Source organism: Vulpes lagopus, chromosome 16 (genome assembly GCF_018345385.1).
Source record: "Vulpes lagopus strain Blue_001 chromosome 16, ASM1834538v1, whole genome shotgun sequence".
NCBI lineage: Eukaryota > Metazoa > Chordata > Mammalia > Carnivora > Canidae > Vulpes > Vulpes lagopus.
The window spans coordinates 16,278,678-16,302,609 of NC_054839.1; the positions used below are offsets into that span (position 1 = coordinate 16,278,678).

General features: G+C 38.9%; 1 protein-coding gene across 1 annotated transcript in view; it reads left to right on the forward strand.

Moving 5' to 3' along the window:
• The window catches only part of DCT (dopachrome tautomerase), a 34,100-nt gene extending 20,210 nt beyond the window's left edge, over positions 1 to 13,890 (forward strand). The window contains exons 7-8 of the mRNA XM_041731330.1: positions 9,424 to 9,625; positions 13,126 to 13,890. Of these exons, the coding sequence (XP_041587264.1) occupies positions 9,424 to 9,625; positions 13,126 to 13,298 (375 nt within the window). The 3' untranslated portion in view covers positions 13,299 to 13,890. The remainder of the gene's footprint in view (positions 1 to 9,423; positions 9,626 to 13,125) is intronic.
• Positions 13,891 to 23,932: the final 10,042 nt, after the last annotated feature.

The window sequence follows — 23,932 nt, forward strand, 5'->3', positions numbered from 1 at the left end:
ATTCCCAGATAGGTGAATGCCTGGGAAGGGTGAGCTGTGGGAAATGCAAAAACAGAGCAGTTGATGGAACTGTTCTTTCTTTCTAAAAAGTGTTTCTTCCCTCATATTTGTGTGTAGCAAAACATGAAGGAGTTGTCAGAAATGTGAATTCTTGTTCCCAACCTCCAGCAAGGCAGGGGCTTGTGTGCAAGTTCTCCACAGCCATCTTAGTTTCTTCTGGAGGATGCTTGCCTTATTTATTGGTTCTAACCTGTTATTTCACATCATTTTTCTGGCTCTTATCTCCGCCGTCAGCTTATGCCATGCAGTACTTGTGTCTTCCTCTGCTCTATATCTTTAAATCTGCTTATCTATACTGTATTTCTCTAAGTTTATAAAACATATTTTCAACTATATAATTTATACACAGTCTATATTCATGAGAAAAAAAAAGTCACAGCACTCTTTATCCAGTACTTCAAAATATTATAAATAGAACAGCACAATCTTCTGACAAATTGAGGATTATATGTCCACATACAACCTTTCTCTCCTACTAAAGGAAACAAGGGTGATGCCAGTAACTTGCTTTTCAACACCTTAAGTTTCAAGGATTGTTACATCTTATCTCCTTATTAGGAGGCTGCCCAGTAAGTGTGTAGGGCTAGGCACCACTTTTCCGTGAATGCAGGCCAAATGCTCTCTGTTGCAACTACTGAAAGCTGCCACTGTGGCGTGAAAGCAGCCCTAGACAATACATGAATGAATCAATGTGGTGTTCTAATAAAACTTTATTTAAAAAACAGGTAGTGAAGGGCACCTGGGTGGCTCAGTTGGTTAAGCATCTGACTCTTGATTTTGGCTTGGATCATGACCTCAGGGTTGTGAGACTGAGTCCTGCATTGGGCTTGATCTGAGTGTGGAGCCTGCTTGGGATTCTCCTCCCCTCCCTCTGCCCCCCCACTCCATTCCTTCTCTCTCTCTCTCAAAAGAGAGCCTAGTCCACAGGTTTTAGTTTGCCAAATCCTGCTCTAAGGAATCAATGTTCCCTCTCTGCAGTATTTTATATCAATCATATTCCTCTTCCTCTTCTAGGAGAACCCACATTATGATTTTATGGATGAGGAATTATGTGACTTACATGTAATGCAACATACTAGACGTTTAATCATCCTCATCTTCATTACTTTTAATACCTTGAATATTTAAAATTCTGTTTTTCTTTGATATAAGTTGTCCTACGCATATAAATAGACAAAAAGCCACAGCCTTTTTTTGCTGTTGTTGCAGGCGTGCAGTGTTTCAGCACTAGTTCCAGAACTCACAATTACTTTAGGCTATTTATATAGTTTCATGTTGAGACCATTTCAAGCTTAAATGACTTTTGCACATATTGAGATCCAGGTTAAATCATTTCAATTAAAAGAGTGATAGCTTCTGGAATTTCAAATTCACAAGGCAATTTATGCAAATATATTACATACAACATTTATTAAAATTATTTTAGTGAAATCTCTTCAAGCAAGAGAGGTACAAAGTTGTATATGATCACAATAATGAGTAAAAGATACAATGTTAAAATACAGGAAAAACTCTGAAACCAGTCTCTGAAGTCCTAATAATTCATAAGGTAATTGAAGGAAATGCACATATTTATCATGGAAAGTAAGATTAGGTCACAGAAATGCTAAGTAGTGCTGTCTTCAATATTGAATCTAGGCCTAATCTAACAGTGGCGGGGGAGAGAAAGACCAATAGACCCTAAAGTTAAATAGTTGAGTTAACTGCCAAGAAAGAAACTATGTTAGAGACTAAATATTTTCCTCTCAGTTTCAAAGCAATTCTTCTTCGGGCTGCATTTGGATGTTACTCTTTTAGAAAGGTACATCTGGCAAGTTCTAATTCTTTCCATTCCTAAGTGATTGGGGATGTCATAGGTTGCGTGGCTAATACTCACTGCATAGTTCATGTGTTTGTCACCTCCTACACTGAAATGCTACATGGGATAAGATGTACACAGAGTCTTGTCATTGTTTTTATTTCTTGACTATGACTAATAGTTGGATAAAATAGCTCCATTAATTTAGGGGAAAAAAGCAAGAAAAGTGAAAATGAGTTTCTACAAATAAGAATCTAATGGACTATGTGAAGTTAATCCCTTTCTGACTCTACTGTTCTAGGCTGTAATAAAATTAGTAAAATGAATAGGTCATAATAACATACAAAATACTTGTGAATTAGTCTGAGTTTAGTTAAAATTTTTATTTTTTATTTTTTTTAAATTTTTATTTATTTATGATAGTCACAGAGAGATAGAGAGAGGCAGAGATAAAGGCAGAGGGAGAAGCAGGCTCCATGCACCGGGAGCCCGACGTGGGATTCGATCCCGGGTCTCCAGGATCGCGCCCTGGGCCAAAGGCAGGCGCCAAACCGCTGCACCACCCAGGGATCCCTAGTTAAAATTTTTAAAGAGAAGTATATAGGACATTGCTTTTCTCTCTCTAGGAGTGAAGCACTTAAAAATGGATCCATTTTGTTTCTCTTTCTTACAAAAGAAAAAGCATATCAGTTAAGCATCTGACTCTTGATTTTGGCTTAAGTCAGAATCTCAGGGTTATGAGATCAAGCCCCACATCAGGCTCCTTGCTCACTGGGGAATCTGCTGGAGATTTTCTCTCTCTTCCTCTGTCTCTTCCCCCACCCCCTCAAAAAAGTAAATGAATCTTTTTAAAAAAAAGCATACTTAAGCTAATAACTTGAATATTTAACATTGCCTACCTTTTATGTTAATTTTTAATTTTTAAATAGTTTAACAATTTTTAATAATTGAGAGTTTCAGAAATATTGGCAAAAAGGTTTTTAACTGTCTGTAATTTAGTCTCAATTTTCTGCTTATTTCCTCTTATATTCTATGTTCATACAATTGCACTTATAATGTACACATTTTAGGCTGTTACTTAGTTTCCTAAATATTTTCTTTTCGAAATTTTAAAATAGATAATGCACAGAAGGAGTTCAAATATAAAAGATGTAAAATGAAGTCTCTGTATCACTGCCATCTCCCAGCTGGCCATTATCATTTTTCCCTATTCTTCCAGATTTATTTTATAAATATACAAGCAAATATGTTATCTGAATTGTAGCACACTTAGACACTTCTGTGACTTCATTGCTTCTATTTGTATTTTTTCATTATTCTACATCATTCCATTTCAGTTCATAAAGGCCATTCCAGTTCCTTTTGTATGGCTGTATGGTATTCTATAGGATGGCTTTATCCTGAAATTTTTAACCAGTTGTCTTTTGATGGTCGTGTAGGTGGTTTCTAATCTCTCACTTTGCAAACAACATTACAGTGCATGAACATATAGCATAAGTCAGGAGAATAGGTCAAAAATTAAATAAATGCATCTGAAATATCAGTGAATACTGACAAATTGCCCTCCAGAAGGTTAAATAATTCTACATTTGTTTAATTAATGTATGTATTTTTAAACAACTGAGATAAAGTCACCAATTCCTAAGGAGTGTGACACCTTGGTGAATTTTATAAGAGCTGAGGTATTGGATATGGTTGGGCTGCTTGGGCAGAGAATCCCAAGGTGGCACGATTGCTATATGCTTAGTCTAGGAGATAATTTGTTTTTTTAACTTGGCAGGGGCTAAATGATGCCTGAAGAAATTCTTTTCAGCTCTTAACTTTATAAGGATAGACCCATGCTGTATTGAGAAAAATTAAACCTATACTGAGGTGAACTACATACTCTTCATCATTGATGAAATTAAGTAGTATAATGACAAACCACATTTATATACAAATTTAAAGTGGTTATAGCATTGATTTGGATTCCTTTCTCCTAGAGCTTTGATAATTCCTTAGACATGAATGGCCTGGAAGTATCTCAGTTCTTCTCTAGAATCTCTGCTAACATCACCTTGGTTCTCTCCCTCCCATGTGCTAATGACTGAATCAGTGACTTCTTCTGAGGATGTTCGTCTAATAGCAGAACTTCTTGTAGTCCTCTGTTTGTATGTGTTCCAAATTTAATTCTTAAAGTATAAGCTTTCTTCCTCAAAGGCTCAACTAGCATTTCTTTTTTAAATTGAAATATAATTGACATATAAAATTAAGTTAGTTGCAGGTGTACAACGTAATTACTCAATATTTGTATATATCATAAAAACAGTCATCACAATTCATATAGTTGTCATCTGTCACCACACATAATTGATATTTCTTTTTATATACATGATAATGTATCTTACATACAATATATATTGCATACATTTTATGTATACTTATGTGTATTTTGTATACAATGCCATTATATTCATATATGTAGAAAGGATGCTCTTTCTTTTTCTTTTTTTTAAGGTTTTGTTTATTTATTTGAGAGAGAAAGAGAGAGCGTGAACGGTGGTGGGGCAGGGCAGAGGCAGAAGGAGAAGTAAACTCTCCACTGAGCAGGGAGCCCAATGTAGCGGCTCTGTCCCAGGACTGAAGGCAGATGCCTAACCAGCTGAGCCACCCATGCACCTGAAAAGGTGCTTTTTCAGCGTGACTCCTCCAAGCCTGAAAAATATCTTCAATTTTGTCTGTTCAGGATTCAGTGAGAAAGAAGGTAGGAAAGGTTAGGGAGAAAAAATATTGGCAAAATGGAAACCATACACTATCCTGGCAGAGCACTGCCTGGAGGACTATTATTGCTCAAATGTCCTTTTTTTTTTCAGATTGTTTTAAGTCTCTCACTGAATGTGCTATCTATGGCATATCCACCTCCCTGTGTCCCAGCTGAGTCAGCTAAGGAGGGCGGGGGGGGGGGGTGTGTGTTGAACTATTTCATGCTGTATTACATATGGTTTCTTTAGGGAATGTAAAGCCAATATTCTGATAGTACATTGCCTCAAATTCTTGGTAGAACAAGGCAAGAGTAAATAAATATCATCATGAAATAGTAAGTGTGATGAGAGAGGTTTTGGGAATTACAATTAGGGATTCTTTTATTTACAACTTTTGTCTTGACTTTTTATTTATGCCTTCTACCTTAAGTGTTTTTTTTTAAGACTTTATTTATTTATTTGAAAGAGAGAGAGAGAGAGAGAGAGAAGAGGAACAGAGGGAGAGGGACAAGGAGATTTCATGTTGAGTGTGGAGCCTGCTGCAGGGCTCGATCCCGTGACCCTGAGATCATGACCTGAGCCAAAATCAAGAGTTGGATGCTTAACTGACTGAGCCAACCAGACACCCCTACCTTAAGTTTTAAATGGGTGTCTATCACATATGAGTTCTCAGAGGAACAAAACATTACTACAATAAGAGTCACTCTGACTATGAATGATGTCTTCTGGATAGTAATGCATGAGCACAAGTGGTGAAAATAACAATGTTCTGGTCTTTGGTGACATACTGGTGTCAGTCATTGTGGCAGGAATCCGAATGTGCAGATGCAGATATCTTAGTTAAGGTTGAGTCTGATAGTAACTTTATCCTCCAGTGATCCTGAAAAATATATGCACGCTTTCCTTGTATTTTATTCAAGTACTTTTATGCCTGCAAACACAATAGCCATTGATTGATTTTTTTTTTTTTCTGCAAGGGTTGCATTTAAAAATTTTTACCTTGGGGATCCCTGGGTGGCGCAGTGGTTTGGCGCCTGCCTTTGGCCCAGGGCGCGATCCTGGAGACCCGGGATCGAATCCCACGTCAGGCTCCCGGTGCATGGAGCCTGCTTCTCCCTCTGCCTGTGTCTCTGCCTCTCTCTCTCTCTGACTATCATAAATAAACAAAAAAAAAAAATTAAAAAAAAAATTTTTTACCTTGAAAGCCCATGGAATCACATTTTCTTTTTTTTTTTTTTTTAAAGATTTTATTTGTTCATTTATTCATGAGACACACACACACACACACACACAGAGAGAGAGAGAGAGAGAGAGAGAGAGAGAGAGAGAGGCAGAGACACAGGCAGAGGGAGAAGCAGGCTCCATGCAGGGACCCTGACGTGGGACTCGATCCCAGGTCTCCAGGATCACGCCCTGGGCTGAAGGTGGCACTAAATTGCTGAGCCACCCAAGCTGCCCCACATTTTCTTCAATACTGCCTTCAAGGTGAAAGTTTGTTTCTTCCTGTACCTATCCTTATGTTGTTGGAGCAAGCTAGAATGGGTTTGTAAACCAAAATTGTAACCTCATATCTGAAGCACTCAATATTTAATATCAAAATATAACTATGTATCTCTATAGCAGATATAAGGCAACAACGGTATACTGTTACTTTACTTTAGCTTTTTTTTACTAAGTACCCTCAAATTGTACTTAGCCTTACAGAGACTTTAACTGAGCTCATTTTTAACCCATGTCAAACAAAGATACTATTAGTTTCTCAAGAGCAATTGAAGGTATCTTGTTTAGGAACAATGTTGACAACTCTAACAAAAATACCTATTCTATAGGTTGCACTACTTACTTCTCTTTATGGCTGTGGATACGTTATTGCTTGCAGCATTTTGTTTATTGCATTCTTTGCATCTTCTTGGCACACACTAGCCTCTTTTACTACCTTCTATAAATTGGGTGCTCTGTATATAGTTCCTAGTAGAGCATTTATTGTAAAATATTTTATAGCCCTTCTGAGACCTATAATCTCTCATTATTTTTCCCTGATCTTTTATCTCTCCAAATTATGAATTGCTGCAGAGTCTTGTCCCCTCCTTAATTATTTAAATTTTACACTGGGTGAATTCTGGTATTTTCCAAAAGTTATTTGCTTCTTGCAGCACTGAATCTGACCTTTCTATGTCCTGAGAGTTCCTTGTCTCTTTTTCTAACTACAATTTGATCTCTGACTTGAACTCAGTATCTAAAAGCTCAGGAGATACCATGTGACCTTCATTGGCAAATATACTCTGGTACATCCCTAGATACTTTTCCTGCCTATCGCTTAGGATTTGGTTCAGCTGCTTAGAACAGAAAACCTGTTATAGAAACCCAAGCAAAAAAGAGGTTTATTTTTCTCCTAATGTAAAAGATCCCCAGTGGCAGGCAGTCCAAGGCTGGTATAGTACCTCTATAGTCATGATGGCCCCTTCTGTATCTTTGCTCTACCACCTTGGGTGAGTGGCTTCTTTTCCTAACTTTGTTCACTGGTAATTAAGATGACTGCTGCAGCACCAACCATCACATCCATGTTCCAGGAAACAGCAAGGATAAATGGAAAGGGAAAGAGGGACATTTTTAAGCTGAGACCACTACCTTTAAATACCTTTCTTAGAAGTCATGTCTAGTGACTCCTAGTTCAGTCTCAGAGATAGTTTGATACATTGCTTCACTCAGAATTCAAAGGAAGTTACAGAGGAAAATGAGGAGGGTGGAAATTTGGTAAGCAACTCTTAGTGCTTGTTATCCTTAGGCATTCCATCTTGCTTGGGCTCCATGCTCATGGCAAAAGTTCTATTTGAAGCTGGCAGGCTCCCCAGGCTGCAGCTGTAAGATGAAGCATAACTTTTCTGTGTGGGAAACTTCTAACCTTATCTGGAGTTCCCAGGATTCAGGACATAAGGTACCTTTTCAGCAACCTACACCAACAACTAACATTTAGCTCTTTTACCAGGGCTGGTGACTTTTTCTAAACTCTCCTTGTAGGAAACATTGATCACTTCCATTAGCACGTGTCTTCCAAAGTCGTTGCTTATACAATAAACATTATATCTTTATTTCATTGGAGCTTCAGTTTTGTTATTCAAAGCTAAGATTTTAGAATTTAGAAAAATCTTTTATCTCTGCAAAAGCCCAGTTCTTAAAATTTGATGTTTTTGTTTTTAAGATGATTTTCTCTGCCATGAACTGTAAAAATCCATTTGGAAAAAAGAACCCCTTGAGTAAATCACTTGATTCCTTTAACTATCCTGTATGTAGTCATGTGAGATAATGCAGGTAGAAAGTTCTCGCTGTTGCTTGATAGGGGAAGTAACTACAAGGACCCTCGGGTAAGATTTGAAAATATTATTTCATAAGTAAACAACAGCAACACAAGCCAGCAGGGCAATGCACTTAAGCGTTTGAGAAGTACAAGAAGTTATGAATCCAGGCTGGGAGCAATCAGGGAAAATGCTTCAGGGCAGAGACCATTGCATTGGTCTTTGATAGACTGATACCAGAAAACAGAAGAAATGGTATTGCAAGCTGAGGAAACAGCACCAGTTAGAAAGGAGCCTCTTTAGTTGAAACTGTACAAAAGATAAAACTGCTTTGCGTGACACTGTCTTCAGGCAACAAATCCTTATTAAACATTGATTCTGTCTGGGTTGAATGCTAAACCGATGCTTCACAGGTGAAAAGACCTGATCTCTGACCTTTATGAGTTAGAGGTGTTGTTAAGGAAAATAGATAAATAAGTAACAAATTATAGTATACTTTGTTCAGTGCTCTAATTGGAGTACAAGGAACAGTGGTGATTGATTAGGTGAATGAATTCATTTGATAAGCATTTATTTATTGGAATCAGTACCCTCCTGCCCCCATGTGACAGGCTCTGGGATGACAGCACATAGGACCCAGGGGCGAGAAGAGAAGTGTCCTTAGGTCCTTGAACTTACAGTCTAGGAATAAAAGAGGAACCCAGCAGAAAGGCTAACTTTCCCATTTACATCGTGTTGCAAAATTGGGGCTATAAATGTGGAACTTTTGCTGTTAATTATTTTAAGACATGTAATAATTGCTGTATTTGAGAAGGACTTTAATAGCTTCCGTGAGAAAATAAAAATGAGCGCTACGCACATCACATTTTTTAGACTTAGTTTTGCTGGCGTTAACACTGAGAATTTAAATGAGAGGGCTATAAAATGAGTACATAGAAGAGCCATCCGTTTGAAAAAAATTTGAAAACTCATTTTGGAGATTTTCTTTCTTTTCTTTCTTTCTTTCTTTCTTTCTTTCTTTCTTTTTTTTTCTTTCTTTCTTTCTTTTTCTTTCTTTCTTTCTTTCTTTCTTTCTTTCTTTCTTTCTTTCTTTCTTTCTTTCTTTCTTTTCTTCTTTCTTCTTTCCTGTTCATTTGTATTTTAATAGTGTTAAACACAGCCTCTTCTTTCTCTTCTATTAAAACCAAACCAAAGACATATATCTAATCATATTTGCATCTTCCTCAACTTAATAATTAACACTCACTTATTGAAAGCATCAGATGTTTCCAAACCAGTGTTAAATCTGCAAATGAACTTCCTTTCATTTGTTCGCTTGACAAAGGGGTTTATGATCCTGTTTGGGGAGATGTCAGGAAGCCTTGAAAACTTAACTAAAAATGTCAGTGGGTATGTCACTATGACAAGGTTGGGTATAGAGAAGCTCCTCATGTCAGGAAGAACCCCATTCCCCTTTAGAGAAAGCTCCAGTCAGACTGGCCTGATTGGAATAGATAGATCAATGTCAATGCCATGTTCAATTGTCTTGCAGGTACTTCATTCCTTTACTGATGCCATTTTTGATGAGTGGATGAAAAGATCCAATCCTTCTGTGGATGCCTGGCCTCAGGAGCTGGCACCCATCGGTCACAATCGGATGTATAACATGGTTCCTTTCTTCCCTCCGGTGACTAATGAAGAACTCTTTTTAACTGCAGACCAACTTGGCTACAGCTATGCCATCGATCTACCAGGTAACAAATACAACTTTGAAGTGGGTAATTCATTCATCTTCTGAAGGACCTTTCTTTTTAAAAATGCAAACCAAGATCTAGAATTCAAGTACTCAGGTTTAGTTAATTTTATTAGCAGTTTTCTAGAATATAGGTTAGGCAAAAGAGCCTTTACACTACCAATTAAACATCAGAAGAGGGACTGATTTGGTGACTGAATTAATAAATAATAATATATAATAAATATATAGTAAATAATCTGAATTAATAAAAAAACAGCTGTGGTTTGAAATGTCTAATCAATAAAATCAAAATGCATTAGCCACATGTGGATGGGGATCATCGGGACTTGAAGAATGGTTACTTGATGGTAGGGCTGGGTTTGAGGTAAGGCAAGTGCAGCACTGGCCCTGAGCACAAAGTTTGAGGGGGGACCAAAAACTTTAGTAATTGAAATAAATAATAATGTAAGGCACTATTTTTGAAAAATCAAAATTAATGCAAAAAAGATGAATACACTCTCAAAATTTTAAATAAAGACAGGCTGCTGTTATTGTTTGTTTTGTAATGAGACCTGTTGTTTCCAATTAGCCCCTTCAAGCCCTGCTGGGTCGGTTTATGAGGTTGACCTTGGCCTGCAAACAGATTGGGCTACATGGGGATTCATGTATATGTGTTCTTTTTTTTTTTTGTATATGTGTTCTTAATTAAAGTTCTTTAAGTCATGTTTTTTCACTGTAGGTTTTTTATTGGCTTTTTCCACTTGGTTGAAAATATGGGAAGATGTTTTGATAAGTGTCTATATGGGCACATATTTTTCTATTGGCCCAGGGCCCAGTATAGCTCCATGGGCCACTTAGGCAATGTTAGGACAGATTGAGAAAGAAAAGATAATGTGATTAAAAATATCTTATTTTGTCCAGAACCCCCAAAAAACAGAGTCCATCTGCTGGTGAGTTTTCCCCATTTGTGTCTATCCCATTTTCCCTAAACCTCTGCCTGTGGTGTCATCATAGTGACTTGTGAGCTCATCTCTCTCTCTCTCTCTCTCTCTCTCTCTCTCTCTCTCTCTCTCTGACTTCAGAGTCTTCCAGACCCAGGAATCTGTCCCTTGCTTTTCCTTCTAGTCCTGCAACCTTGACTGCCTGTTCTCCTTACTGATTTGAAGTTTCCTTTCTTTGGACAACTGAGATATCTTTTTGAAACTTCATTCTTGTTTCTCTAGAATTGAATAGAGTAACAATCACAAAGTTTAGGATGTGCCTTTGTCCCTCTGACATCAGCCAATTAACAGGCGTAGACTGAGAGTCTAAATATGCCCAGAATGTGGGAAGACACATGGGAAGACACAAATTCACATTTCATTTATTGGTCTGACAAAGAAATTCACAATCCTATCTGGGGAGACAACGATAGCTGAAGATTGGTGAAGGGAGTAGGACATTTGGGACAGGCTTCTTGAAAGGGATGGGTCTTTGAACAACTCAAAGAGATAGTGGATCTTTTATTGGTGAAGCAGAAAGAAGGGAGCATTTTAGATTGAAAAGAGGTAGGGGACAGAGTTGTGAAAGGTGTAGTCTGTTTAGAGAACTGCGTGAAGAAGCCTGGCTGGAGAAGAAGGCTTGGGAAGATTACCTGAATTAAGTCTGGATCTGTGAGAAGAGCCTGATTATGGAGGGCTTTAAAAGCTAGGCAGAAACCATAATGAGATGCCACTTTCCCCTCATTAGGATGACTATTACTGACAAAGCAGTAGATAAGAAGTGCCGATGAGGCTGTGGAGTAATTGGAGCCCTTGTGAACTGCTGGTGGGAGTGTAGAGTGGTATTTAGCCTCTGTGGAAAGCAATATGGTAGCTCCTCAAAAAATTAAACATCAGATTACCATACGAGCCAGCAAAGGATTAAAAGCAAGTACTCAAACAGATTATTTGTGAACCTCTATTTATAGTAGCATTATTCACAATAGGCAAAAGAAAGAACTCAATATCCATTGATGGATGAATGGATAAACAAAGTGTGGTGTATGCACACAATGGAATGTTATGTAGCCTTAAAAAAGAAGGAAATCCTGTTGTATGCTACAATGTGTGTGAATCTTGAAGCTATTATGTTAACTGAAAATGCCAGGCACAAAACAGTAAAAACTTTATGATTCCACTTATATGAGTTTTCTAGAGTAGTCAAACCTATAGAGACAGAAAGTAGAATGGGGGTTGCAGGGGCTGGAGGGCTGGTGGGCTGGGGCACTGGGGAGGTATTATGTCTGTTTTGCAAGCTGAAAAAAGTCCTGTTGGGTAGATGGCAGTGATGGTTGCACAACAGTGTGAATGCGCTAATGCCACAGAACTGAGCATTTAAAAATGATTACGATGGTTAAATCTACATCATATGTATTTTTCCACAATTAAAAGAATAGTCATTTTGGTTCCTGAACAAAGAAATGTCAGAATAAACATCTGCGTTTTAAGAAGATGGTTCTGGCAACAGATGCTGGATTGCTGGAGGAGAAAAATTAGAATCTTGGAGAAATCCCTTCAGGATGAGTAAGGGCCCTCTGCAGAATGGAGGAAAAAACTAGATGGAAGATTTTTACATTTAGGCCTGTGCAGGGTTTAGAATAAGAACCCAGGTCAGAGAAATTGAATTTAAGAATAGCTGGCCAAGGGGAACCTGGGTGGCTCAGTTGGTTGAGCATCTGCCTTTGGCTCAGGTCATGATCCCAGGGTTCTGGGATCAAGCCCAGCTTCTTGCTCAGTAGGGAATCTGCTTCTCCCTCTCCCGCTGCCCCTCCCCCTGCTTGTGCATGCGCACTCTCTCTCTCTCAAATAATAATATCTTTTAAAAAATTTAAAAATTTTAATTTGGCCAAATAGCTGGCCAAGAATAAGAGAATTTTTAAAGAAACAACAAATAGGCATCAATATATTAAAATGAAACCCATTAATTTTGTAGAGAGTTCTTATAAAATATATTTGGGCCTAGTATTAGCTTTATCAGGTGGAAAATTCAGATTTTATTCACAACTATTTAAATGGATACAAATTTCATCTGCACTGCTATTGAATGTCTCCTATTACAATAGCTAATCTAATCTGCCTTACACATTTATCACCCTATAAAAAGGTAGAGACAATAGCAGAATTTCTCCACCTGAGGGTTGTGTATTTTGCAGTTCCCCAGATACTACTTTACATCCACTTTAACAAATGAGTTTCTAACTCACAAAAGTAGTTATATACTTCCTTGGAGGGTTTATTCTGTATAAGTGTTTATTGTAAGAAATTCAAAAAATGCAATCAGCTGTATTTAAATAATGAAATGCCGTTTCCTCAAGACAAACAATTGTGGATATGACACATTGTTGGTGGGGAAGAAGATAAATTTTATTCTAGCCAGTATAGTTTTGCTTTTTCAACAAAAATGCATATGAAAGGCAAATTGGTTCATTCTTTTCTTCTCTGAGAATATTCAGCTGATAAACTCCCAATCATAGAACCTTATCTTCTGCTTTGATTCCAGTTGAAGAAACTCCAGCTTGGACCACAACCCTCTTGGCGGTCATGGGAATGCTGGTGGCTTTGGTTGGTGTTTTTGTGGTGCTGTTTTTCCTTCAGTACCGAAGACTCCGAAAAGGCTATACACCCCTAATGGAGACACATTTAAGCGACAAGAAGTACACAGAAGAAGCCTAGAGATCTCGTGCCTTCCTCTAGAGAGGCATGAGCCAAGCTGGAGTTCTGACCTTGCTGATGAACAATTACTCAGTGTTCTTCCTTTAGCTGAAGATGTTCCATATAGTCCCCCACTGCAGGGATTATCCCAAATACACAGGATGCTTAGCTCGAGTTTCTAGTTTACTCGTTGTTTAACAAACACAGACTAGGATATTTGAGGCTATCTCTACCATCAAACGAAGGTAAAGCTGACAATTTGTGGTATCTGATAATAATTCCCCATTTTGATCAAGCCTCCTTGTTCTGAAACACACACACACAATTGAAAGAGAAGCATTCATTTTAATTTGCAGGTCAGTGTAATTTGAGACCTGGACATGGTTCATGTTCATTTTTTCTTAGCCCAAGTGTCTTCCTTTGTAATGGGGTGGGGGCCGGGGGTGGCAGGTACTCCTTGAGTCTCCATGAGATTGGCTATAAACATCTATGCTTTTAGGTGCCTTCCTGATCATCTTTCTGTGGCTTATTTTTCTCCTTTCTTTTTTTTTGTCTTCTCCAGCCTGTAAAATGGACTTGAAGATGAAAATAGGCCTTATTTTCCAAATAGGATGGAAAGTAAATAAATGAATGAATGAATGATCAGTTTGGTTCTCTTTTGTACATTAGATTTTCCAGAATTTATCCAAATCTGTAGTTCTTAACAGTAGACATATCATGAGATTCAATAGCTGGGTAAACATTGATCCTGTAGTGATAAATAGATGAGAGATTAAATTACAGAGTTTTCTAGTTAATTAAACACTGTTTTAAATCTACTAACACTTATAGAACCACTTCTTCCAGGAAAGCGTGGCTGGGAAAGGCTGTGAGGCTAGAATCCTAACAATTTGATTAGAGTTCCATTGCTCTGAGGTCTCATTTGGCTGGTCCCAACCAATTTCTTTAGCAGGTAACCTCAGATGAAAAATTATTCACGTATAATGCAGTTGGTTTATTTTTAAGAGTTGACCTCAGACTTTAATGCTGCACTGTACTGACAGTTATTTAGGGATGCTCATCAACTAACTCCTATCATTTAAAAGCAAACCATCCATACAAAACAACACTTCAGAATTAAATGGTTATATTCCACTACGTAATCATCACATCACGAGAGATAAGAATGAAGCCATCTTTACTAATATGCTCAGGCTTACCAAGATGATCCCTACTTCTGAGAAGTTAGCAGTTACTGAGATGTCACGGTAAATCTCATCTGCTCCTATCTGGTACATGTGCTTCAGGGGTGAGGCCAAAGTTCTAGAAGGTAGCCTGTCTGTCCATTCATTTTACCTCCTCTCTACTGGAATGGATGTGTGTAAAGAATGTATGGGAAGAGGACCCTGGGGTTAGCTGTCTTCTACATATGGAGGAGGGGAATAGAAGGTGTGTTATCTCCTCAGAATGACACTGTGACAGCCAGAGAACTGGACAAAGCCCAATCTGAACCGAATTTGAGTCTGAGTGAGCCTCATAAAGCTACAGGCATATCTGAGAGTGGGCTCAGCAGATGAGAATCAAGATAGCCCAGAGTTCTTCATGGGCTGAAGCCCTGCATGGGCCTTTGTAGCCACCACCACAAGTAGATCTTAATCCCTGCATTTAACAGCATCTATGGAAAATACAGCAAAGTTTCATGAACATACTCATTCTGGAAGGTTTATGCTCTGAACTCAGGGTTGTTGGGGAACACGGTTTTACATCCTGTTTTTAAGCCAAAAGAGAAATGTTGAAATGAAGACATAACTTTTCATGGTAGGTGTGTTTCTAAAAAGTTATCTTTAAATTAATTACATGTTAAAAATAGTAGGGGAGGGGCACCTGGGTGGCTCAGTCAGTTAGGGAGGGACTCTTTGTTTGCTCTCAGGTCTTGATCTCAAGGTAGTAAGACAGAGGCCACCTTTGGCTCAGGCCTCCCCTGGGAGTCGGCTTCAAATTCTCCCTTCTCTCTGCCCCCCCCCCCCAACTTGTGTGCTCTCTCTCTCTCTGAAATAAATAAAATACATCTTAAAAAATAAAATAAAAAATAAAAGTAGCAGGAAAAATGACTTTTTATAGATGAGCCATATGAATAATTCTATAAAGCAAATAGCCACCTCTCTCTTCCCTTTCCAGTACATCAGAATTTTCATTCACTGTGTTCCCACGTGATTTATTTAAAGCAAGATCTGAGGTAGAAATAGAGGGTAATCATTTATACTTAGCTACTTTTATCTGTAGCAGATGCAACTTCTTATAAATATTATGTTTTATAATGTCTTCCTAAGAGAAACGATTTCCTAATTTTGTAGTTCATAGAAGAGAAATAAAATTTTCTAACATTTCCTGACATTACAGTCAGTCAATGATGAATACCTTTTAAGAAATTTAAAGGTAGAACAAACCTGTTAGAATGAAAAAATTAGTATTTACCTACATGAATATTATGCAAATCAGCTCATAAAATACCTCGAAGCATTGTAGGGTTGGTTATATTTCTCAATGATGGAGGAAAACTCTAACCTTGAAGAAAATGAATAGACCACTTTACATGCTTATATCCTCAGAATTAGAAAAATTGTATGTATATGAATTACTGTTTCAAAAGAAATGCTGTTATAAAGTTAACATTCAGAAGTGAAATTAAATCTAATAGCCTCTTTCCTTTGTGAATTAAATTCCCTTCTAATTTTAAAATTCTTTGATACTAATTTCTGTCTTGCTTAGGATTTAACATTGTTAATTATAGTAATCTTAATGAATAATTTTAATCTCATATTAACAAGAAATAAAAAATTTATTAAAGAGGAAAATAAAAATAAATGTTTTGCAGATTATATTGTTCATCTGTTGGGGCTATTATTTTTTAATTTGTGAACATCCATTCCCATTTTTTTGGTACTCAGCATGCATATATTAGAATATGTATACATGTATATGTATATATAATACATACTACTTCACTTTTGAAAATAAGTTCTTAGATAAACTGATGTTTCTACCTTCTTTTGAGTTTCTCAGTAATTGCTACTTCCTGGCTCTCAATTATACAGGCAGAAAAACAAGACACTCGTCTCTCCCCAGGTCTTGAGTTACTTTTGACTTCCCCACAGTCTTAAAGACTGGTCTTGGGGTTGGGGATGGGGTAGGGTGGCTACTTCGAGTCACTGACCAGGGAGCCAAGGTCCCACAGCAGCTAGCTTTCTGATCCTCCTGGAAAGCCTGCCAATTCAAACATTTTGTTGGAGACCCCAGAAGAAAGAAGGTAGAGTCAATGAGGTTATATGGAGTTGGTTTCCATATTTAGAATTGAAGCTTCTAGAGATCAGATTGGACACCTGTCTGTATAGGTTCAATGCCATTGTATCAAAGCACTTTCAGTACCCAGAAAATGTTGGTGGTTAATCAGACAGGCACATAAAAGAGCCACTTCACTCCCCAGTGGGGAGATAGTTACTCTCCTCAATGCAATGGCAAAACCCAAGGTGGAACTCTTCCTATTTCTACAGAGCCATGCTCATCCTGAGTCCTTTATAAATATTATTTACTGAATAAACTGAACTCAAAGTAGGACTTTTCATTCAGGGCCTCTGGCATCTGTTTTAACATGTGCTGGATAAAGCAGAAGACCATGTGAGGTCTTGAATCCTTGACATGAGATTAGTAACAACCTCTTTTTTGGATTTTGAGTTGTATATACGCTACCTGGATGTTTACTCTGTGCACCCTAATGCAAGGGGGCACTTTCAGCTATATTCTTCCCACCATCAGTAGGCCTTCATTCGTACCATTTGTAGGGACTAGGATAGAAAGTGAAGACTTCATGATATCATTTTAGGGATCTCCACTATCTGATGTCTTAAAAGCTTTGTTTCAGTGGAAGGAGTCAGTGGCCAAATAATGAAGGCAGGCAAGCCAGACTCAAGGGTTGCTTCAGAAACTGTCCACCTATGACATGAGACTTTGGCTTTAGTTACAAGGGTAATTCAAGATGAAAATACTCCTGCAACGGGAATTATGCTTTGGTGGTAGTTTAATGAAATCTTGAAAACAACATGCAAGAAAATTGTGAGCAATTGGATAAGTTGAAGTCTTCTAAAAAAAATAAAACCCAACATTTCTATTCAAAGCATGTATGCTTTATTCATTTTCATCAAGATTGTATCTCTTTGGTAAAAACCCTAAATCCATTTGTGCAATTTGCCTCATTGACTCAAGTCAGACTTCATGGATGCAATATGAATGTGGTTCTTTCTTCTTCAAGCCATTCTCTGGTAAAGCTACCCCCATGTCCCCCCAAGTGTAATTGTGCTCTGTGTCATAAATAATGTCTCATAGAAAGACTTAAGCTTGTCATTTATTAAAGCAGCAAAGCTTTCACTGCCAGAGCACAAACTCTGATTACTCATTCACTTTGTTATTAAGCATTTCTGAATTCGTAATTAGCACAATGACCACCTTGAAGAACAGCAGAGTGAAATTAGGCCTACACTAAAGCAAAACCTGCCCTCTTGTGTTTTATTAGAAAATTGCACCATGGCAAAAAAAAAAAATTGCACCACGTGTTAAAGTTCTCATAGCTTTACTGTGGTTAATCGCCTAGATTGGGGAAAAAAATGTTGCAAGATTTGTCAGTTCAGAAATCAGAACAGATAAAGCACACTATTTGGAAGGAAATGATTTCCTGTGCAAGCAAGGTAGTAGTTTTTAAGAATAGTAGTAGTTTTTAGAATCTCTCTTTTAATATATTTTGAAATGTTAAATGCAAACCATAAAAAATTTGGGGGAACATTTCAGCTGCTGGGCAAAACTCTTTTATGCTTGTCAAATATACGCAGGAGATAATTTATCATACAATATTATTAATAAGATCACACCATAGCTGGAGGTTGGGGAAATGTTTTTTTTCAATTAAAATCTATTATTGAGAAGCTGGTAAATTTTGGAAAAGTTTTGAGAAGTGTTCAGAAAAACTACTCGATTGGTGAGTTGAAACCAGGCATAAATAAGTGTCTGAGTTCAGGTGAGGGTGTGAATAGTGTCAGGCAACATCCTTCACTGTGGAAAACTCACTTTTCAAGACTACACAACTGGTATGATGGTACCAAAAGCAAGTATTTTATTTGGGTGCCCACAGGGGGTTTATCTGATATTAGGTGACTGAAAAAAAGGACTCAAATAGTAAAGAAAGCATGCTTTATATGTAGTTTTTATAAAGTTTCCATTTCTAATATATATACCCAGGCAAGGATTAAAGGAGGAAATACAGGGCACAGCTCCTCTCTTCTCTCCTCTCCTCTTGTCTCCTTTCTCTTCTCTCTTTCTTTCCCTTCTTTTCTTTTCTTCTTCTTCTTCTTCTTCTTCTTCTTCTTCTTCTTCTTCTTCTTCTTCTTCTTCTTCTTTGCTTATTTTGAGAAGTTGTGTGTACATGAGAAAAATGGAGTCTCAAAATTTTGCACCTTAATATACCTGTCACTCTCCTTCTCTGGTGGTTCTCTCAAATGGCAATTCCAGACACAATGATGGTACCTGTTTTTATGGAGAGTAGGAAAAAGGCAAAAAAATATTGGGAAGTCAGATTTGAAACACTTAGAATGCTTCCAGAAGATGAAGCCTTCTCTTGAAGGGAATCATTAATATATTCCCCATTGATAAATATGTTATTATATGGCACACTTTGCTGAAAAGCTAATTCCCAAAGCAGCAAATTTATTATTAATGTTTCTACCGAAAGTCTCACTTCCAATATTTTTATGTGCTTCTTTAAATAGCAAGCTTTGACTCGACTGTTGCCAGGGATCGGTCTTTTCTTCTTAGAAGAATACTTGTATTTCAAAAGTCTTGTGTTTGATACCAAGGAGGCACACTCGGCTAAAATGCATATGTGTTGGGGCTCGAAGTCACAGACCTACTTCTGCAGGCAAGTGATCAGCCTTGAACACAGACATGTAATCTCAGTCATAATCCTGCAGTAGCCTATTGTTCCCCCAATAGTCTCTTCTTCCATTGTGACAAGCATACAACTTCCAACCTTTTCAGCTCTGCAGCTCTCATCCCAGCTGCACATTTTCTTTTCATTTCAGGCATTTTACAATTCCGAGGCTTGTAACATATTATGCATTCAAGGTCGTTTTCTTTCTCTCCGTGCATTTCTCTCCTCTCGATGTCCTCTTATCAAGATGTTGGCTTCTTTGTGTTTTTAACACTTTTACTTGAGATAGTCCCCACTCTTTGATCTTGTGCTGACTCTAAATCGTTTGCTGTCAGCCGCCGGGAGTGGAGATCTGCTGTGTCCCGGGTGCCCTGTCTGCCCGCGCTTGACAGCATCATCGTGTGTCTCTGACAATCAAAGGGCTCTTCCAGCCCAGTAACATGCAAATTTGTTCCTTTTCTGCTTCAGGATGTCACAGTCCACATTTTCCAGCTTAGCGGCACAAGAGCAGGCTTGATAAAATCATTCGGAAATTGACAGAGGGCGTAGTGGATGTAAATTCCTTGGTTTTGAACAGCTGCTACTCGAGCGGCAGGTTACTGTGAACTCACCTTGCAGCTAGATGGCTGCCTCGGACCTGGTTTTCCACTTGCTGGCGACAGGATGCAATGGCATGCAGGCTTTTATCACAGAGCAATCTGCTCACCTCTGTTGTAGCTGTCAGAAGGCAAGAACTCTGCTCTCCGGAAGGTTTGGCTGAGACTTCTGCATATGTACCTCACTATAGATAGACGCAGGACAAGACAGATGCTGCAGCCCGTTTCCCATTTATAGCTGTCACTTACCCCACTGGAGCTTGTTCCTTTCCTCTCTACACTAAAAAAAAAGCCACTAGAAGATATCTGTTAAAAAAGCCCACTATTTTTTTTTCCCATTCAAGCCACCAGTAAGAGACTTGACCTTAATTATCTCCCTGTGTGAAATATCTGGCAGTCTAAGATAAGGGTTCTCTGCTCTCATGAATAGCCTGGTATTTCCTGAGCCCTGTCACAGGCCAGTGTTCAATACAATCTGAGCATAATTTTCTGTGTTGACATTTGGCAGGTTTTTTTTTTTATGCCCGTTGGCCTTGGCGCTGGTTCAGTGGTTAGGGAGGGTCCCCAAGGGCTATTTTCAATGGCAAAGGGGCACTTTGCGGATGAAATACCAACTGGCTTCAGCTGGCATGCAAGTGAAATGTGTTAAGAAAGTTTTTAATTTTATTTTTTAAATTAATTTTTTTGTGGCAAAATATACGTAACGTAGTTTGCCATTTCAACCATTTTTAAGTGTACAGTTCAGCAGCATTAAGTACATTCACAGTGTTGTGCACTGTCACCACCATCTATTTCCAGACCTTTTTGGTCATCCCAAACAGAAACTCTGTGCCCTGTTAAACAATAATTCCTCATTCTCCCCTCTCCACTGGCCTTGGAAATCTTTATTTTTATTTATTTAAAGATTTATTTATTTATTCATGAGAGACACAGAGGGAGGCAGAGACATAGGCAGAGGGAGAAGCAGGCTCCCTGCGGAGAACCCCATGTGGGCCTCGATCCCAGGAACCCGGGATCATGACCTGAGCCCAAGGCAGATACCACTGAGCCACCCAGGTGCCCCTGGATACCTTTATTTAACAAGGTATTCAGGAGACTCTCCCATCTCCATCCTGAGACCCTCAGCTCTGTGTGTTTTTTGTTTGTTTGTTTTTGCTTTTTAAAGATTTTATTTATTCATGAGAGACACACACACACAGAGAGAGAGACAGGCAGAGAAGCAGGCCCCATGCAGGGAGCCTGATGTGGGGCTCCATCCTGGGTCTCCAGGATCCCACCCTGGGCTGAAGGTGGCGCTAGACCGCTGAGCCACCTGGGCTGCCCAAACTGTGTTTTGGATGGGAACCTTATTGTCTTAAATCAATTACTGCATTCCATCCCCTTGGCTGTAGGGTTTCAGCCATGAATTCAAAATGGAAGAACTTAACCTCGGAAAGAAATCTTTCTGAGGTTTCTGGGAGGTAAAGCCAAAAGATGAGGTCTTACCCTTGAGTGTTATGGTATGGAGACATGAAGTCTGGAATCACAGCAACCATTTTGTCTCCTTGAGGGAAACTTTGATAGTGAAGGGGGCAATTTTTTTCTTTCTTTTAAGACGTTTGAGCTGGGATTTCTCTTACAATATGAAGGTAAATCATCTTCAGGGAATTTAAAAAATATTTTATTTATTTTTGAGAGAGAGAGAGAGTGTGTGTGTGGGGGGGGGGCAGAGAGAAGGAGAGAGACTCTAAAGCAGAATCTGCAATGAATACGGAGCCCAACTCCGGGCTTGATCCACAACTGTGAGATCATAACCTGAGCTGAAACTCAGAGTCAGATACTTAACCAACTGAGCCACCCTCATCTTCAAGGAATTTAAAGATAAAGTGAGAAAGCAGAGGAGCTGGTTTCTTTATTTTCAGACACCATAATCTATGCCTTTATTGGAACATATTTTCTTTGTTCCTTAAAAATTGCAAGAAAAACACTGGTGCATAAGAAGGGCTTTTTCTTTTTTCACTGTCTGGGCTTTAGTTTCCTGGTCTGCAAGATGCTCCTCCCACTCCATCCACACACAGGTCGTTGTAGGAATGAATTGAGTTCATATACGTAAGTTCTTCAGAACACTGCCTATGTATGAAACTGGGTGGTCTAAACAAGAGAAATTTATTCCCTCACAGTGCTGGAGGCTGGAAATACAAGATCAAGGTGCCCGCAGAGTTGGTTTCCTCTGATGATTCCTTGGTTGCAGACAGCCACCCTCCTGCTGCCTCTTCACATGGTCTCTCTTCCGTGCACATGCCCCCACTGGTGTCTCCCTGTGTGTGTTCAAATGTCTTCTTTTCTAAGGACTCCAGCCAGATTGGATTTGGGCTGCCTAATTGCTTCATTGAAACCTAATCACCCCCTTTAAAGCCCTATCTCCACATATGGCAATACTCTGAGATACTGCATGCAGGTTGGGATTTCAACATATAAAGTGGGACCAGGATGTAATTCAGCCTATAGCAGCCTGGAACAGAAAAGCAACTCAGTAAATGTTGACGTTACCTGTCAGATCTCTTTGGAATGCCCAGTGTGTGAAATCAGTGCTGCAGGTGAAATCTCATTGATCAAGCCAAGCCATCAGAGCTCCGAAACGCAAAAGCAGGCTCTATGGGGTCTGTAGAGTTATCTGCAAAACTAAGCATGATTCTGCTGGAGGATCATTGCTCTTTCACGCCCGAAGGGCCTGTGTGATTTCTTGGTGCTCCGCTGGGGGCGGAGTGTCACTGAGCCACAGATGGTCTCAACTGGCATGAAGATCTCTCACTACCGAGTCAGGAAAAAGGGGAAGGGAGAAAGTGACAGGGAGAGAGACACTTCAAGGAGGCCAACCAGCCTGTGAAGCCCCAAAGGGCACCACTGCCTTTTTCACTTGGTGGAGAGAGAACAGGAGTGTAAATGGTGTGTGAAATGTTAAATGTGAGTGAACTTTAAGCAACTGACATGGTGCTTCTGCTTCATTACCAATTTCATTTTTTCTCTCTTTCTTTCTTTCTTTCTTTCTTTCTTTCTTTCTTTCTTTCTTTCTTTCTTTCTTTCTTTTCTTTCTTTGCTAGTGAAGCCAGAGCAAATGCTCCTAGTTTCCTGTCCTTCCTAAGAATTGAACTTTACTGGCAGGCTCAAGTTGGATTCACCACAGATATACGCAGGATCCTTAGACACTGCCCTTTCCTTAGTTTGCTCCTTTGGTTTGGCTTGGAGGTGGGAGATAAACAGGAGACTGAACAGTTGTGAGGGAAGGGTTGACTAACTCTCCATCTCTGTCTGGAGTGTGAGCCATTTACTGGCAGGAAAAATGAAGAGATGCCCCCTGCTAAGCCACATGCCCCTTAGCACACACCTAAATATTTGGAGGTTTCAATTTATTTTTTATTATTTTTTAAAAAGATTATTTATTTATTCATGAGAGACACAGAGAGAGGCAGAGACACAGGCAGAGGGAGAAGCAAACTCCCCGTAGGGAGCCCGCTGGGGAACTCGATCCCAGGACCTCAGGATCACGACCTGAGCCAAAGGTAGATGGCTCTACCACTAAGCTACCCAATCACCCCAAAGATTTCAATTTATAATTTCAAACTTCCAGAGGTAATTTTTGGTCTTTTCATATTGTGTCTGTTGTCTTTCACATAGTTGAGTGCTGGACAACATATTCTTCCCCAAATCATGCATTGATACCTTTAGACTGCCTTACACATTGCACATGGGATTTGCATATATCATTGCACCAATGAAGATTGTGTGCTACACCCCACAGCGGGGCTGCCTGCCAAGGGCCGGCTCAGTTTCCAGAGTTGTTAGGTTTTTCTTCCTGCACAGTTTGCATACTTATTTGAATATTTAATTTCATTTTAATCCTTACTATTTTAGAAAGGTGAGTGGGAAACAAACAAACATAAGAAAGTAACCCTAGTGGTAAGTTTCACAAATGTAATACCTCTGGATGGAAGATGGTGATTAAGTGGGGATAGACTTAACACTCCCAGGATGTTACCTGGTTAACTGTGGGTGTAGTTGCAAAAGGAAAGAATAGAAAGGGTAATAAAAACCCTGAAAGTGCATCATCAGAGATTATGTGGAAATGG